Genomic DNA, 17,709 nt, shown 5'->3' on the forward strand with positions numbered 1-17,709 from the left:
GGCCTTCCAGAGTGCTAACATTATAGGCGTGAGCCACCGCGCCCAACCTCCATCCAGTCCCTTTTAAAATGCAAGAGACCTATAATATAGAAAGATTTCACAGGCATATTGAGTAGAAAAAACCCAAGTCGCTAAATACACAATCCCACATACATTAAAATAATTGCAAAAATGTACATATACCTACTATGTAGGTATATAAATACATACTTTCTCCAAAGGGAGGGGACTGAGAAGAAAGGAAAAGAAAAACTTTCTTTGAGATTCTAAATATTTCTATATTGTTTGAATTTTTATAGTAAGCATCACTCATGTATCATTTTGCAATAAAATATTTTTTAAATATAAAATGTTAGACATATGCAAGAAGGTTAATAATGGCTGCCTCTAAGTGGTAAGATAGTTAAATTTTTTCCCTCCTTTATAATTTGGTCTACTTTCCAATAATTATATGTAATCAATATAATTAAGTCATTGTTCTTCATCTTTTTCTCCTTTCTGAAATCCCCTTCTTTCTTTCTCCAATCATTCTAGAAGTACTTAAATTGTATATTTATTTCCTGGTTAGCGTTATCTGTAAGGTTATCCCTTTTGTAAGTAGTGTGATCTCCAAAGATGATTTAGGGCAATTCCATTTAGATAGTTTCATCTGTGTATGTCTATAGAATAACAAAAAAATGATTTTCTGTGAAAATAAAGAGAAACTAATCATACCTTAAACATAAATGATATCTACAGAAATAACATGCATATGCCAAGTTATATGACTCTAATTCAGTACAAAGATTCTTTTGAAGCATGTTTTAGTACAGGAAATAAAGGATGTATATCATTAAAAATAAAAAGTGGTTATATTTATAAGACAGAGGAGATATCCTAAGAATTTAGAGGAAGGGAAGGCATAGAAGAGGTTAAAAAAGAAATACTGGAACATTTTTTTGAGAAGTAGTGTTAAGAGTTAGGTCTCAAAGGAAAAGTAGAGCTGAAGAAAGGAATGTCAAAGAGAAAAAGAGAACACAATCTGATGCTTATAATCAAGAAATCTATGTCAGAATAAATAATTTATTAGCTGAAGAGAGGCAACACACATACCCAGTAGGTAGTTATCAATGGGTATAGGATAAAATGAATGAATGAATGCATGAATGAATCTTAAAGGTCTTATTTAGTTTTACTGCCTAAAATTGCAGTATCACTTAGAAATCTTTTTAAAAGTTCTAAACTTGAGACCCTGTCTCAAAAATAAAAGTTCTAAACTTTTTCTATGGAAACAAACATATCTGTAAGATTTAACTTCCCCAGCCAACACACAGTTAGCTCATAATGTACATGAAGTATACTGTTTTTCTTTTTATAATTGGTATATAATAGTTGTACCTATTTTGGGGGTACATGTGATATTTTGATACAGGTATACAATGTATAATGACCAAATCAGGATAATTGAGATATCTATCAAATGAGGTATGCTTCTAATAATTTAAACTACAGCTAGTACTGTTTAAGAAAATTATACTTCAAATACAGATATCTTATACATTAGTCTGTAAACCAGTGCGAATAAAAATAGAATGCTAGCCACATGGATAATTTTAAATTTTCTAGTGGTCACTTTTAAAAATTTAAAAAGAAATACTAATGAAATTAATTTTGTATGTATTTTTTAATCCAATGTATCCAAACAATTCCATTTCGCCATGTGATCAACAGAAAAAAACTGAAATATTTTACATCTTCTTTTTGTACTAAATCTTTAAAATCCAATGTGTATTTTACATTTATTGCCCATCTTAATTCGGATTAGTCATATTCCAAGTGCTTAATAACTCACATGGCCAAGTAATGGCTCCTGTATTGAAAAGAATAGCTCTAGCCACGGAAGCTAGGTGCCTAGGGTATTTGATGCCATGGCAGGGGGATGGCTACTGTTGTCTAAAAATACGAAGAAAAGCAAATGGCACAAGTGACACAAGTCTCCATTGAAGGTGTTACCAGGCAGAAAAACAGGACAGTTAGTAACCAGAGATATATAGCTGCCCTTCTATACTCATAAGGTTTCTACTAACTCATGCAAAATGTTTGTGCTGTTTGTTTCCTTTGTGTCTATCTACTCCACAAAGTTATTGTTACATTATGGCCTAGCTGTACACAAAGATCTACCCTCAGAAATCAGGAACCAGGGCACATTCTACAACAGAGGTCATTTTAATGCAATGGAAAGAAGTCCAAGGGCTATCTCTCAGGCTATCTACTCATCACCCCCAAACAGCACAGCACGATCTCTAACATTACACACCTTCACTTTCTTCCACTTCTGTAATTCTGCTCATACTCTGCCTGTTCATCATATACGTGCATACAATGTGTGGAGTTTTTTAAATGTGTAGAGTTTGTTAATAATACTGATCTCTATCAGGGGATTGGTTATGGTGCCTCTTCAATTTCTATGTTATAAGAATATAAATAATGAAACTTTTATAAGAAGCATGTTTTACTACTGTGAGCAAAACAAATTATAAAATATAAGATTTTTTATATGAATATAAAGTTAGCCTAATATAGATTATGTCTGATTGATAACTGCATTCCTTCAATAATCCTCTCTACTAGAGGTGGGCATAATACTGGCCTGGAAACCAAATCCAGCCCCTCCATATGCTTTTCTAGTTTTATTGGAACACAGCCACACCCAGTTAGTTACTGTCTGTAACTGCTTTCTCACTATGATTACTGAGTTGGATAGGTCGAAGAGACGCTATGGCCAGCAAAACCTAAAATACTGATTATCTGGCCCTTTACAGAAAAAACTTGATGACTTCTTCCTCTTTACCATTATTTCATATGGAAAAATTGCTCCTGAGTTGCAAGGTAGGTACTTTTCTAAGAACACACCTATAATACAAAGTCAGCCAACTCTCTGGTGAACTAATGGATCAACAAAGGACAACACACTGTTAATTTGCTGGGTATTGGGAAAACTGAAAACCTAGTAGAAGATTAATGACATATAAATCAGAAATCAAATACAATTCAGATAAACCACAAAGTGTACTCTACTTAAGGACCAAGACTATTAGTAACCAGATATGACATAAGAAAGATCCAGCACAATTCAGTGGAAAAGATCTATTAAGGGACATGGCAGACTCCCAGGCCCACAACAATAATTAGCATAACTGAGAAATACAGCCATGGGTTAAAAACTAATATAATTCCTGACTTAAACAGCATATTATATGCAAGAGATAGAAAGTATAGCTTACAAACTTGAAAAAGTAATTATTGCTAGAAGACAACATGGGTTGTTCTAACAATTTCCTTCACTGACAGGGTTACAAGAACAGGCGATTAGGAGATCATGGGCGTGGCAGGCCTTAACATGCTTTATATTAAATAGAGAAATGCCGGCTAGATGAAAATTCTATTTTTTATATTTATTCATAGATGGTCAGGGAAAATTTCTGATTAATAAAAAACAAAGTTAAATTAAGAAAACACATTACTGAAATTTTACTTTCCATTTTATTTAGTGTTGCCTTAGAGTCAGACACTAAAAACTAGAAACTAAAACCTAAATGGACATCAACAAAGGTAAAACATGATACTAGTACTGGATGTAAAAGTCCTAGCTTAACAATAATGGCTGTGAAAATAATAATATATCTGCGCTCAATAAACAGCATCAATTCTTATTGTTCAGGCGGCACATCTGCAGAGATCCCAGGAGAATAACCAGTATGGTAGAGAAACAGCATCAGAGGAACACCTACAAAGTCACACTTCTATGCCTTCTTATAGTTTTCCTTACTTAAAAAGGATTCTTTAGAGTATCCCTTGTGCCAAGACTCTCTTCCCCATTCTGTGTCTTGTGAGCGCCATCCTTCAGGACCCAACTCAGATATTATCTCCTATTTTAGGGATTCCCCTACTCCCCAACAAACAGTTACTGGCTCCACAACACATATGTGACTTATGCCACTGTGCTATAGTCATTCATTTCTCACTAGAGGGACAAATTATCTCAGCATCTCCAAAGACTGCCCAAAGTATAGTGACAAGAATAAACAAATGTTAAATGGGCAGTCTACTTTCAATGGGCATTCCACTTTATTTTTATGTGTGTCTAGACAGAGAAAGTACACATATAAATGGGAAGGAGGGAGGAAAATGTCTGAATCCCAGCTTTACCACTTTTAGAATGCAACTTTGGATAAGTTACATAACCTCTCTGAACTTGGTTCCCTTTCTGTAAATGGGATAGTATCTTCCATGAACTGTTATTGAGAAAATCAAATGAGTTAATTCTAAGTGAATACCCCCATAATGTACGTGCATTCAAAAAATAGTTACGGCCGGGCGCGGTGGCTCAAGCCTGTAATCCTTACACTCTGGGAGGCCGAGGCAGGCAGATCGTTTGAGCTCAGGAGTTCAAAACCAGCCTGAGCAAGAGCAAGACCCCATCTCTACTAAAAAAAAAAAACAGAAAGAAATTAGCTGGACAACTAAAAATAGAAAAAATTAGCCGGGTATGGTGGCGCATGCCTGTAGTCCCAGCTACTCAGGAGCTGAGGCAGAAGGATCGCTTGAACTCAGGAGTTTGAGGTTGCTGTGAGCTAGGCTGACGCCACGGCACTCTAGCCCAGGCAACAGAGTATGATCCTGTCTCAAAAAAAAAAGTTATCAATTCTTATTGTTCAGGCACCACATCTGCAGTAAGATCCTAGGAGAATAACCAGTATGGTAAAAAACAGTGCCAAAGGAATATCTAAAAGTCTTTGAGAATGTTTAAAGAAGAGAAAATTGGGAATAGGCAGAATTAGCTATCTTAGATATCTAAAGATATTTCTTCTTGGCAGCTCCTGAGGTCACACATAAGGACAACAGAAATTCTAAGAGGAGAAAGAATTTGCATCATTATTGTAGGTAGTACAAGGGCAAGCAATAAGGAATATCCACAAGATCTTAGGATGGTTTTCACTGTTTTGATGGATAAAATCAGTTAGGTTATCAGTGAACACCCCAAATCCAATCAGGATGACCCAGGTATGAAATTGTATCGACCGTTTATGATAGACTGCAAAGAGGGCTCAAGGTGTGCAGCCTCCTTTGAAATATGACATTGACGTTCTTCTTATCAAGAGGTGGAGTCTATTTCACCATGCTTTGAATCTGAGTTGGCCTTGTGATGTTTTGACCAACATAATATTGAAGTGACATTGAGTGACTTCCACTCTCACCTCTTGAAACCCTGAGACTACCACGAGAAGCAGGCAGGCTAGCTTCCTGAGGATAAAAGACCACATGGTGAGAAAAACCATCCCAGCTGAGGTCCCAGACCTGTGACTGAGGCTCTTACTCCAACCAGCCTCAGCCTAGCCTGACTGCAGCTAAGTGAGTGAGCAAAGAGGAGACCAGCAGAAAACAAAGTGACAATCCACAGAATAGTGAGCAAATAAAATGGGTTGTTATTTTGAGTAGCTAAGTTTTGGGCTAGCTTGTTGCACTACAATAACTGATTTTGTCTGAAGGATGCATTAATACAAAACATAGTAGCCTGCTAAGCAGGTAACACTAAAAAATAAAAGCATTTAGGAATCTCTGGTATATCATCCAAGAAAAAGAACTCGTTGACTCAAGTATTAGGACCATGTGGCAGACTTATTCCTAAAGAAGAACTTAACACCTAATTTAAAGACATTAGCTATGAAGATTACCCAATTTCCTTTGAAAACTCCATGTCCACCAAATAGCGTTTAATTATAACTAAATTTCTCACATAACTAATCATCAGTATGGCAACTGGTCAGTGCGAAAGGCATTTTTCCCTACTATAAATTGATGGCATTCTGAGATGTCCATTTAATACCTAGAGCTTAATCATTTGGGGCTGTAGTAAAGAAGGCAAATGTCTGAGCAGACAGAAGAAAGTGGTACATACACAAAGATCTAGGCAGCCAGCCTGCATTCCAGGCAATGTCCCTATTTTCTTGGTGCTACTTCTATAAATTTCAACAGATATTAGGAAGAGTTTTCCATAATAAGCACCATGTGATAGTAAATAGTAAGAAGAACATTAACTCTAGCATCCCAGTGATGTGAGTTAGAATTCTAGTTTCATCAACTGCTAGATATGTAATTTTGCATACTATGATTATGGACTTATGCCCCCCCATCCCAACCTCAGTTTCCTCATCTGTAAAAGGGAGCTGTTGAAAGGACTGAATTAACAAGTGAGAAATGATGAACAATGAAAATAGGAGGCCTTATAAGCTAGTCAAACCTCTTCCACTGGAAAGCCAGGATGGAATATAAGCTGGATTGTTAGTGATGTTGTGGATGAGATTCCTACATTCTGTGTAGAAGGTGGGACTCACAAATACATGGAAAGTGTATTCCAATTCCAAGTATCTAAATGCCTAAAAAAGTTATTTTATTTAGGAGATTAAGTCACTGGGTAATACAACAATATACAGGAGCAGAGTGAGATGTGTAACTCCTACTTAACAGTCTGAATTTAGAATTTGATATTCAGACCTGACTCTTCCATTTTTGAACAGTCCACAGGCAAAAATAAAAAACAAAATTGTTGTCACCTAACCAAAATTACAGAATAAATTTTTATCTTATTTAAGAAACTAAATTATGCACTTTTTCTTATTCATTTGCTGCCTATAGTTAATGTGCCATTTTTAATGAGTCTTCTTTACTTATGAAAGCAGGCCAAATAGGAGTTAGCAATCAGTTAAGGAGAATGTAGTTCAAACAAACGAAATAAAGGAGTTTGTGCTGTGTAATCACTGAAGATGCATCCTGGTCACAGTCCCTGTTTCAAAGAATTCAGAGTCTTAGAGAAGACAAAATGTGAGGCAACAAATACACTGCATTACAAGGCCATAATATGACATTACACTAGAAAAGATGGAGGGGGTGATTATTGCTGCTTAGGAAAAAGAGGAAGTAGGCTAAAATACCACATAAGATAGAGACAGAAAACTATTTAGCAATTAAAAGGCCACTGGCTTAGGACAAACTAGGATGGACCCAAAAAAAAAGTCACTGGCAACCTCTACTTACCAGAGTTAGAGGCAAAAGTTATACTCTGTATTGTGTTGGAAGCGAGTAAGACTGGGAGGTGTAGAAAATCTCTTTGAGACTGATTAAAGTAGAGAAATTTATATTGAAGAAATAAAAAACCCAAGCAAACAGGTGAGCACAGTGGTCTTCAGACAAATACAAAAGAAAAACATTCAAAATAATGCACTTAAAGGCTGATCTTCAAATAAGTTCACATAAACCAATCAGTGATTTAATGAATGAGTGAAAAGAGAGGTTTCCTTCATAGTTTCTCCAGACTTGTTCCAAGGGTCAGATTCCCATAATACTACAGACCACCATGAATGTATTTTTGGAAAGATCTTTTTGTAATTATTTAAGAGAAAGTAATTCAAAATTTAATATGATTAAATGGCATTCTTCCAATTTTGCCAAAATTGGTTTTGTCCAAAGTTCTGAAGATTAATACCTAAGAACACCAGTAATAATGCTTTTGTTCAGAGTAAACGATCAAATATCTTTGCCCCCAAACCAATCATCTCTCTTGGATTGCCTATAATTTCTAAACACCTAAACACTTCAGCACAGAGAAAAACAAAAAATTTAAAAACCTAGTTATTTAAAAATGTTTAAATGTCATGAGACTACAAAGGATACAGTTTCTTAATATTAATGGAAGATAGACACGTTTGGAATGACAAATATCTCCTTTATTTTAGCACTTCAGATTTCTCCATGGTTAATTCCTCTCAAGAACCAAAGTACATGAAAAATGTTTAATTCACAAAGGATAATAGCCAATATTCACCCTACTCTGTAAAGTAAGGAGAACCTCTTAAAAAACAAGACTGTTTACAGTTTGAAATTTAGGCCTGTTTACTATTTTGTTGGCAATCTTAAATACAATTTTTATTCAAATTCAGAATTGTTAGCAAGGACTTTAGCTTACACCCTTAAAAAAAAAGACAAGACATCATCCTTGTCCAGTTACCTAATCCAAATTCACTTAGTAGTTAAAGAGTGAACTCTATTTTAGTAACAAAACAAGTCTATACAGGAGCAGAGTGAGATGTGCACTCCTACTTAAAAGTACAGTCTGAAGAAAAGTACTATGTACTTCTCTAGATACAACATGTTTAATGTATAACCCCCTTTCTGTGGAGCTGAAGAAAAAGAGGGCTTACTTAAAATAAACACTCCAAGGAACTTTTCTAACCTCAATACTCATTTCTCAGACAGGTGCAGAGTTTGCCTAAAGCCCTCCCCTTCGATCAAGCCCCTACTCAGAAAAAGTGCGTCCTACACACAATGTATTTGGTTGCTATAACACTTGGTTTCTAAGCCACAAAGGGATTCTTTCTGAGTAGAGAGGATAAAGCATTGGAAGAGGGGAAGATCAGGCTGTTCCAGTGATTGATCAACTCAGGTTCTCACTTGGAGATCCTGTTTAAACACAGATCGCTAAAACGTATCCCATTGCTTCGTGTCACAAGGACAAGGAGATCTTTTGGGATAAATCAAGCGACAGACTGAAAATTTAGAGGCTGAAACGACACCAGCAGCAGCTCCGGGTTCTTATCAAAACAATAGCGAATGGCACATGTCAGGCAGCCCACATGCACAGGGGGATAAAGAGGCGACTGGCTAAGTCTGGAGTTGAACTTGTCTTAACCCCCTCCCCCTACTCCACCGCCGAGCTCCTGGCTACGCGAAAGTGAAAACGAGGGGAGCCTAAGGCCCTACTCCCTTCCCCCTTCCTCTTCCCCTCGCCCAGCCCCGACTTCTTCCTCACCGGTCTCCCGGGGGCGGAGACGCTGAGTTCCCCGGGGACGGGAGTTAGTCACCAAGAAGAGGCGGTGACAGAGCGCACGGCTCGCGTCGCACACTCCGAGGCCTACTAGCGCGGACGGTAGGCCGCCCGCGGAGGCTCTCGTGTCCCGGGCCCCACCGCCCCCGGCCCGCTGGAAAGCTTCCTCCTCCCTGCTAGAGGGAATCTCAACTCCGCTCCCTCCCACCCCTACGCTAGGCAGCTCCAACGTCAGACCCCACTCCCGACCGAGGAAACGAAGCCCAGCATAGACGTTTCCTGCCCACGGAGGCAGGGATTCCCTCCCCAGGCCGGGGGACTGCGGCCCCGAGCAGCTGACCCGAGCGGGGATCCCCTCTGCCGCCAGGAGGGGATCCCGGAACTGGCCCCGGAGTGCGCGTGTGGTCGCGGCGGGGAGGGGCGAAGCGGGGAGTTTCCGCCGCCCCGCGGCCAGGCGGCCGGGCGGCCGAGCGACAGCAGCGGCTCGGAGTGGTCCCCGAGGCTGGCAGGGACACCAGCCTCCTCCGCGTCGACACGCGTTCCCCACGCGCGCCGCGGCCAGTGGCCCCGCGCATTCTCCGGGTCGGGCTTGGGGGAGGGGAGACCAGAGAAATGCGGGACTGTGGCCACCCGTCACTTTCAAGTGGCCCCGCCAGCAGCCCAGGGCGAGGAAAAGGAGAGACAAAAGGGCGCTGGGAGGGAGTCCCCACACTCCCTCGTACCCCTTGCGCCTGGCCCGGCCCTTACTCGTAGTGGCGGAAGATCTCGTTGGTGACTTTACAGTAGAAAACTTCCTCGTCGGGCCGCAGGTCCGCGGGAGGCTTCTGTCTCACAAACGGTTTTCGGTGAAGCAGCGGCATCTCCCGTACGCCCGCGGGCTCGCCCCGACCCTCGGCCGCCCGCGTCGGCCCCGCTTCCCTATCAAAATTGGAGGGAAAGAAAAACCGGTAAGGTGGGGAGCGCTCGGCGGCAGCGTGGGCCGGTCCGCGCGCTGGGGGAAGCTCGACTGCCTTTTGTGTGAGTGACGCGCCGCGGCTGCTACCGAATTCGCTCCTGCAGCTGCCGAGGTGTCGAGCGAGCGGAGCCGGCACCGCCTCTGCCCTCGGAGCGCGCCCTACCTCCTCTCGCCCCGCCGCGGGCTCACAATGGGGCCGGACACCCTGCCGCGGGCGGGCAGTGCGGGAGCCGCCGTGGCCCCCTCCCCCAGCGCCGGCTCCCCGCCCGCCGCCGCCGCCGCCAGGCTCACAACGTGCTCGGCGCGCAGCCGGTCCGGCGACCCAAAGCCGCGAGGGCGCTGGCCGCGGGCAGACCCCGGCGGCGCTCCGCTTTGTTCCCCCGCTCGCCTACACCTCCCAGCCGGCGCCGGCCGGCTCCCGAGCGACCGCACTGAGCCCCTCACCTGCGAGCACGCCGACTGCCACTTCTCCACCTTCGCAACTACAAAGACAGCGAGAGGAGGTTCGCTCCTCCCGGGGGGTCTCTTCTCGCCGGCCCCGCCGCGCCCCCGGCCGCCTCTTCTCCCGCTGCCACTGCCCGGCTGCGCGCGGGGGAATCGCGTCCCACCGCCACTTCCCCGCCTCTCGGAGCTCCTGGGAAGTTTCTGATCTACTTTCGGCTCCGAAGGAGGAAGAGCTGTTGGGAGGAGCTTTTCACTTCTCGCTTCTACCTTTTTATTGGCTACTCGATGACTTTTACAGCCTGTCACTGATACAGGAAGAGACGGCGGAGAGTCTGGGAGAGCTACATTATTAATTAATGGAGCAACCCCTTGCGAAGAATCAGAAGCATCCTCCATGTTTGAGATTATCAGCCAAAAGATCTAGGGAAAGCGCTGGGTTTTCATAAACACATGGCTAACAAAGTGAAGCCATCATCTTCATGTGAGGCACCAACGCTTGGCTACACGATGGGAAAGGGATTCCAATTACGATTTAACTTGTATTTTAAAGATGGGAAGAGAAATGAAGACTAAGAAATAAATTTTTTTGATATTTTTCTTCTTCAAAATTAGAGTTCATATCTCTAAAAATATTTTACATGTGTAAACATCCATCTTGAACAGAAAATACCTTTCTTGGTATCAGTTCTTTTTAATCCTTAGGGCAATTCAGTCAAAGATTTAGATAGCAAAGGAAAAGACCAAAAAAGTATACGTTAGAAAATGTCATCATGCCCCTAAGGACTCCTGCATAGGTAAAACTAAATAACACAAACGGTAACACAAAAGTAATATTTGCACCGATGTATTTACAAAGGATCAATGTTTAATTCAATTAGAATTTTAAAGATTATGGATTTACTAGTGAAATTTTCCCTAAAGCAACTTTCCTGTATCAGTAATTTTTATTTAGGAAACCAATTTGAATGTACATAATACATGTGACTTGAATTCAAAAGAGTTTTTGAAGTTAGAAGTAACTCAGAGTGTTTACTAGTAAGTTTTGTTTCTTTTAACTAGCTATGTTCTAAATATTCGTCTTTTTTGCTACTGCCCTTGACATTTGCTTATTTGCAGATTTACATGTAAGAATGAGTCTAAAAGTAAGTTTGAAGAACATTCAACAAAGGACGTTATTTCTTCTAATTACCCATGCTGTGAAATGATAATAGTTACAGAAATAATGTGGATTAGCTTTATATCTTCAAATCAAGTACATTTGTACTTTGGAGCAGAAAATACAAGAAATCTATTTAAATCAAGAGCTACCACTTTTGAACAACTTTGGCTGCTTTTGGCTACTCACACAACTAGCAAAATAAACATGTGAAAGACACTATATTCTCCACGTGTTTTAAAACTCATTAATAGTATTATGCACCTTACTTTATGAACATAAAAGTCACAGAAGTTTAGAAATGCTGTCATTAGCAAGTAAATACTTTAGCCTGGACAAATTCTTCAAAAAAGTATGCACTTAAAGATTGGGTGTTTTAAACTTGCCTCCAACTAGTATACTGAGTGACAAGTTAGAATTCCTTACCTAGAAAGTATCTATTAATTTCCCAGGTGAAAAATTTGGAGCTCACAAAGGTAGACTCAAAAGGGGGACAGGCGGATGGGTAATTTTCAACCTATATTGAAGTGTCAACCCTCACAACTCAAAATCCCAATTTAACTGTTAAGCTAAAAACAGATAAAATTCTCTCTGAATACTTAAGTATTTATATTTACTAGATTTCACTGTTTGATAGTTAAAATTACTTTGTTAAAATCATGATCAAAAGTAGTAATATTTATTTTAATTATTAAACACAAGATTTTAAACAGTTGGATTTTTTCTTATACTAACTTAAAATTGAAATTTTACTCTATTTCATCAAAAACTATCATCCTCAATTTTCCCACTATCATACTCATATTTCAGTACTATCATAACTCAATTCTGAGTTACATACATAGGATTTTAATGATTTGTGATATTTAATGTTACACACACTTCATTGTTATTTCAGAACAATATAAGTTTAGAAAATTATAATTAACATGTTCAAAAGTTTAGTTTTAATGTATTTATAGTACTTAATAGCACACCTAAACTGCCTCCTTAAATAACATTTAAAGTTATTCTACACATTTACTATTAAAAGCTTACTTATTTTGGTATCATGATTACTTCCTTGCTTTATTAATTACTACTTGGCTTTTGGGAGTAAAAAGCTCATTGCTGTATTCAGAAAGTAGTTATGCTGTCAGGAAATAGGACTTTGTGTAAAACAAAAATTGGAAGGAAACTATGAAAGCTAAAGTAGTGCAGAAAAAAAAGAGAAAGCAATGACATTAAAATTATTTAATTTTTTAAGAATTTAATTTAATTTAACATTTATCAAGTTCCTTTTGTGTGCCAAGATACTGTACTACCTCATGTAAGGGATACAATATAAATGTATCCTGTCCTCAAAAAATGTACAATCTTGTAAGAGATGATGTAAACACAACCAATACAAACAATGGGTGAGTCTTAATGCTCATGAGTAACATAATGCAAAAAGAGAAGCATAAAGGATTAGAAGAAAATGTAAAATGAAGACCCAGAATAGGTCCTAAATGAAGTTGTCCACAGGGCATGATTTGAAGAGCAACCAAGAACTCATGCTCCAACATATCCTCACCAGTCTCAAAACGCAACCCCATAATCTCCATTGGTTACCCTTCTGGGTGAAGACACTAGTGTAAAATGTAAATGTGCTAGTTAGGCGGGACATATATTAATCTAATATTATCAAGACATAGTTTGATAAAAATCTCAATTTTGAGAAACTATACTGCCTTAAGTGAAGACAAAACAAGATTATGGAATATAAATTGTAAAAGTTTGAGCTAGAACAATTTTCCTGCTTCCTGTTGGCTAACATAAGAAAACCTTAGTTTGGTGAGACAGTATCACTAAGAGCTGAAAGAAACTCTTGAGAACTCAGTTAATTCTTTCATTTTGCACCTGAGGAAACTGAAGCTGAGCAACTGGAATCCAGGTCTCCTGACTCCGTGTCCAGTCAATCTCTCTAGACCACACTGCTCTTTCCTTGGATCTGATAATATATAATTTTCTTGTATAATCTACTCTTCTATTAGTAGAAGTTGGCTGTCCATTGGAATCACCTGAAGAGTTTTTGAAACCTACCCCACCTGGGTAGGGGCCCAGGCATTGGTAGTTTAAAAATCTACTCTGGTAATTCTAATGTACTGCGCCAAGCTTGAGAAGTACTGTGTGGTCAGAGGAGATTGGATTGTTGATATGGATGGAAGTGGTAATGTTGGCAAATTTGGAAGACATCTTTTTATTGAACCCCTTCTGATTAGAGTCATGAATTATGGGATGGTAGTGGAGGTTGAAAGACTAGTCTATGGCATCATCATTATCATAGTAATAGTTGACATTTAATGAATGCTTCCAACTTGTCAAGCATGGTGCTAAGGGCTTTAAATAAATCATTTCATCTCATGAAATTGTCACCTCAAACTAAATACTAATTATTTCCATTTTACAGATGAAGCCACTGAGGCTCAGAGAGGTTAATTAAGTAGCATGCCCAAGGTCATACAGCTCAAAATTGAGACTCTATCTCAAAAAAAAAAAAGCCTGAATTCTAGTTTTATCAACTCCAGAATCCAAGCTTCTTACTTGGATCCTGTATTTCCACAGGTTGATTTGCTAATCTAGCTCAGGTGTAAATTCAATCAGGGAACTTGATCCTATGTACTAAACAATTTAGAACTTGTAATGATTAAGAATGGTTTTTGGTTTTTTTGTTTGTTTGTTTGTTTTGAGATAGAGTCTTGCTCTGTTGATCACTTGAAGCCAGGAGTTTGAGACCAGCCTGGGCAACACAGCAACAACCCATCTCTACAAAAAAATTTTAAAAATTAGTCAGTTGTGGTGGCACATGCTTGTAGTCTCAGCTATCAGGGAGGCTGAGGCAGAAGGATCTCTTGAGCCAGTAGTGCGAGCTTACAGTGAGATATAATCATGCCACCGACTACAACATGGGTGATAGAGGGAGACCCTATCTCTAAAACCTAAATAAATAATAAAATAAAATAAGAGGTTCTCAACCTCACTCATAATAAGAGAAGCGCAAATTAAAACTACACTGAGATGACATTTTTCATCCTTCGGATTGGCAAAGATCACCATCATATGTGGGTAAGTCTGTGTGGAAAAGGCATAATGTCTATAGAGGGCAAATTGGCAATATTTATCCAAAATTACAAATGCACATAGAAGTTACGTCTCTAGGAACTTTAACAAGAAGTTCCATCTCTAGGAAGATATCCCACAAATATATTTGAATATAATGAGAGTCTTTATTTTGCCTTTATTAGCATAATAAATAAATAGCATAATACTAAAACCAACAGAAATGTCCATATTACATAAATTGTGCTATATCCATACAGTGAAATAGTATGTAGAAATGAGAAAGTTAAAAAAAACAGGGTACAGAAAAATGTGCATAGAAGGTTTTAATATACAATTGTCAACTATTACTGTGACAATGCCGATGCCATAGGGGAATTGGTTCCAGGACTGCCCTCCTATAACCAAATCTGCACATATTCAAGCCCTACAGTCAGCCCTGTGGAACCCCCTATGGGAAAAGTTGGCCCTTGGTCTGGGCAGGTTTCATATCTCATGCCTGATCCTTATATACAAGTTCAAACCCGTGTTGTTCAAGGGTAAACCGTACATACATATTGGCAATTATGGAAGGAGAGAAAACTAAGCAGTTAAAATTCAGAACCCAGTTCTGAATGTATTTTTGCTAAATTCTAACCTAAGAGTTTGTAATAAAATGTGCTGATGCTACAGACTCATATAAAATAAAAGCATTTAGGGTTTTCTCCCTTTTATTTCTGTTGCCATCATCATACCTAGAAACCAGGAGTCATGCTACCACTCTGTTTTCTCTAGTTCAACTGTTTGAGTCAACATACCCATCTCTTTATTTCCTTAGCACAACTGAAATTTCTCTTTTTCAGCTAAAAAACATAAATTTCACTTCAAGCTACCAGTAAACAATTTCTCAATAACTTAGCATCTAGACACCAGATACCTGGCCTTTAGGAGCCAGTTTACCTACCAGAACAAGCATCTTGCCTGATTCAAGTAAAAAAACCAAATTCCCATATACTAATAAACACCTTTCTTTTTCTCATTTCGAACTTTCCTCTTAAAATAAGGACTTCACACTCCGTTCCAGTGTGGTAAGCAGACTGATAGCCTCCAGAGATGTCTACATCCTAATTCCCAGAACCTGTGAATATGTTATCTTACATGTCAAAAGAAACTTGCAGATGTGATTAAGGTTAAGGACCTTAACATAGGGAGATTAGCCTGTATTACCCAGATGGACCCAGCATTTCCTGACAATGGTCAGAGAGATGGGACGATTGAAGAAAAGATATGACATTGGTGGTTTTGATGGAGAAAGGAGGCCACAAGCCAAGAAATGTGGTGGTCTCCAGAAGCTGGAAGAGGCAAGGGAGCAGATTCTCCCCAAGAAGCCCCTAGAAGGAACACAGCCCTACAGCCCTGCTCACACTTTTATTTTAGCATAGTGAGAGACCTGTGTTGGACTTCTGACTTACCATATAGTTTGTGGTAGTTTGTTACAACAGCAACAGTTTTAGTTTTCTAAAACTAATACATCCAGTTTCCAGTCTGAAAATATTCTTAAGCCCCAACTGATTTTCATTGCAATAGTGAATAATACCTTTGGACTTCAGTGAATGATTTAGCTCTTTCAAGCTGAGGTTACAGAAAACTTCTAGTTTCCTGAAATGATTCATCCAGCTGCTTCCCCTTCAAGTTGCAAAAATTCATCTAGTCATTTCATAATACACTATTATCTTAACCATACACAACCATACCATATACACAGGATTCACATGTATACAGTAAGAGGATGATTATAAATGGACAAAGATTTTTTTTTTTCCTGATTAGATTCTATCCCCTCAGACCTTTTTAGGGATCTTGCTCCATCAATCGTGTTCCCTCTATCTGATATCAACCTCTCTTTCACCACTGGGGTCTGTGCCCTTGGGCTGTAAACTGGTGTAGGTCTATTTCATTGTGGAGGGAAACTTAAGCACAACTCCCTTTATCCTGAGCATTGTTTCTCCTCTCTTCTCAACCAACATTTTACAAAGAAAATCTGGGCCGGGCGCGGTGGCTCACGCCTGTAATCCCAGCACTCTGGGAGGCCCAGGTGGGTGGTTGTTTGAGCTCAGGAGTTCAAGACCAGCCTGAGCAAGAGCGAGACCCCTGTCTCTACTAAAAAAGAAAGAAATTAATGGGACAACTAAAAATATATAGGAAAAAATTAGCCAGGCATGGTGGCACATGCCTGTAGTCCCAGCTACCTGGGAGGCTGAGGCAGGAGGATTGCTTGAGCCCAGGAGTTTGAGGTTGCTGTGAGCTAGGCTGACGCCACGGCATGCTAGCCTGGGCAACAGAGTGAGACTCTGTCTCAAAAATAAATAAATAAATAAAAAGAAAATCTGAATTCTTTGTTTCTACTTTTTTATTTCTCTTTATTTCTGAAACCATTGTAGCCTCTCCAATCCCTGAAGCTGCTCTTATTCTGACTCCTAATTGACAAATCCAGCGGACTCTCTCCAGGGAAGAATCCATTTTACTCACTGCGCTCCTTGGCATCCTCGCCTACCTTGGTCTCTGTGATACACTCCTGTTCTCCTAGGCCTCTGAACTGTCCTGAAGCTCCTTGGCATCACCTCTTTTCCTCCAACCTATTTCCCTAAACCCTGGTATTTCCCAACTTCCTCCCGACCATTCTCTGCCCTTGTCATTCCCCAGGAAAGCCTTCCCTAAATCAGCATCTCCTCCTCACTACCTTAACTGCCCCCATTCTCATTGGAATGTGAGCTGCTCTAAGGTCTTCTTGTTTCCTTGGGGACTCTACCACAGCCTCCTTGAAGATTTTTGAGATGATGAGTGACTCATCAAACTGACATTTTATAAAGATTAATCTGGGAGTGGGATGTAGGACTGACTGGATTGGCTAGAGCCTGGAGGCAGGGAAACCGTTGAGAACGCATAGAAGTACAAGCACGAAATGAAATGAAGCTTGAATTATTGCCTTGGCAATGGAAAGAAAGGAAAGCCAGGAGAAATAATTCAGAGGAAGTTTTTAGTGACAGAATTTGATGACACACTAAGGAAGAGAGAGGAAAAGTTCGGGATGACTCAAAGGTTTCAGGCCTGGGAGACTAGAAAGGTAATAACATTAACAGGAATGGGGTAATCAGGTATTGAAATAGGTTTGGGAGGGAGTTGAAGCATTCAATTTTAGATATGGGGCATCAAAGCAGAGTTGCCCGACAGACA

The 17,709-nt window shown here is 39.8% G+C and overlaps 1 protein-coding gene across 1 annotated transcript in view; it reads right to left on the bottom strand.

Moving 5' to 3' along the window:
- BAZ1A (bromodomain adjacent to zinc finger domain, 1A) overlaps positions 1–10,483 on the bottom strand; it is a 66,861-nt gene extending 56,378 nt beyond the window's left edge. The window contains exons 1-2 of the mRNA XM_012658312.1: positions 10,260–10,483; positions 9,608–9,778 (exon numbers count right to left, since the gene is read on the bottom strand). Coding sequence (XP_012513766.1) covers positions 9,608–9,720 — 113 coding nt within the window. The 5' untranslated portion in view covers positions 9,721–9,778; positions 10,260–10,483. The remainder of the gene's footprint in view (positions 1–9,607; positions 9,779–10,259) is intronic.
- Positions 10,484–17,709: the final 7,226 nt, after the last annotated feature.

This window comes from Propithecus coquereli, unplaced genomic scaffold, assembly GCF_000956105.1.
Source record: "Propithecus coquereli isolate 6110/MARCELLA unplaced genomic scaffold, Pcoq_1.0 Scaffold116, whole genome shotgun sequence".
NCBI classification, from domain to species: domain Eukaryota; kingdom Metazoa; phylum Chordata; class Mammalia; order Primates; family Indriidae; genus Propithecus; species Propithecus coquereli.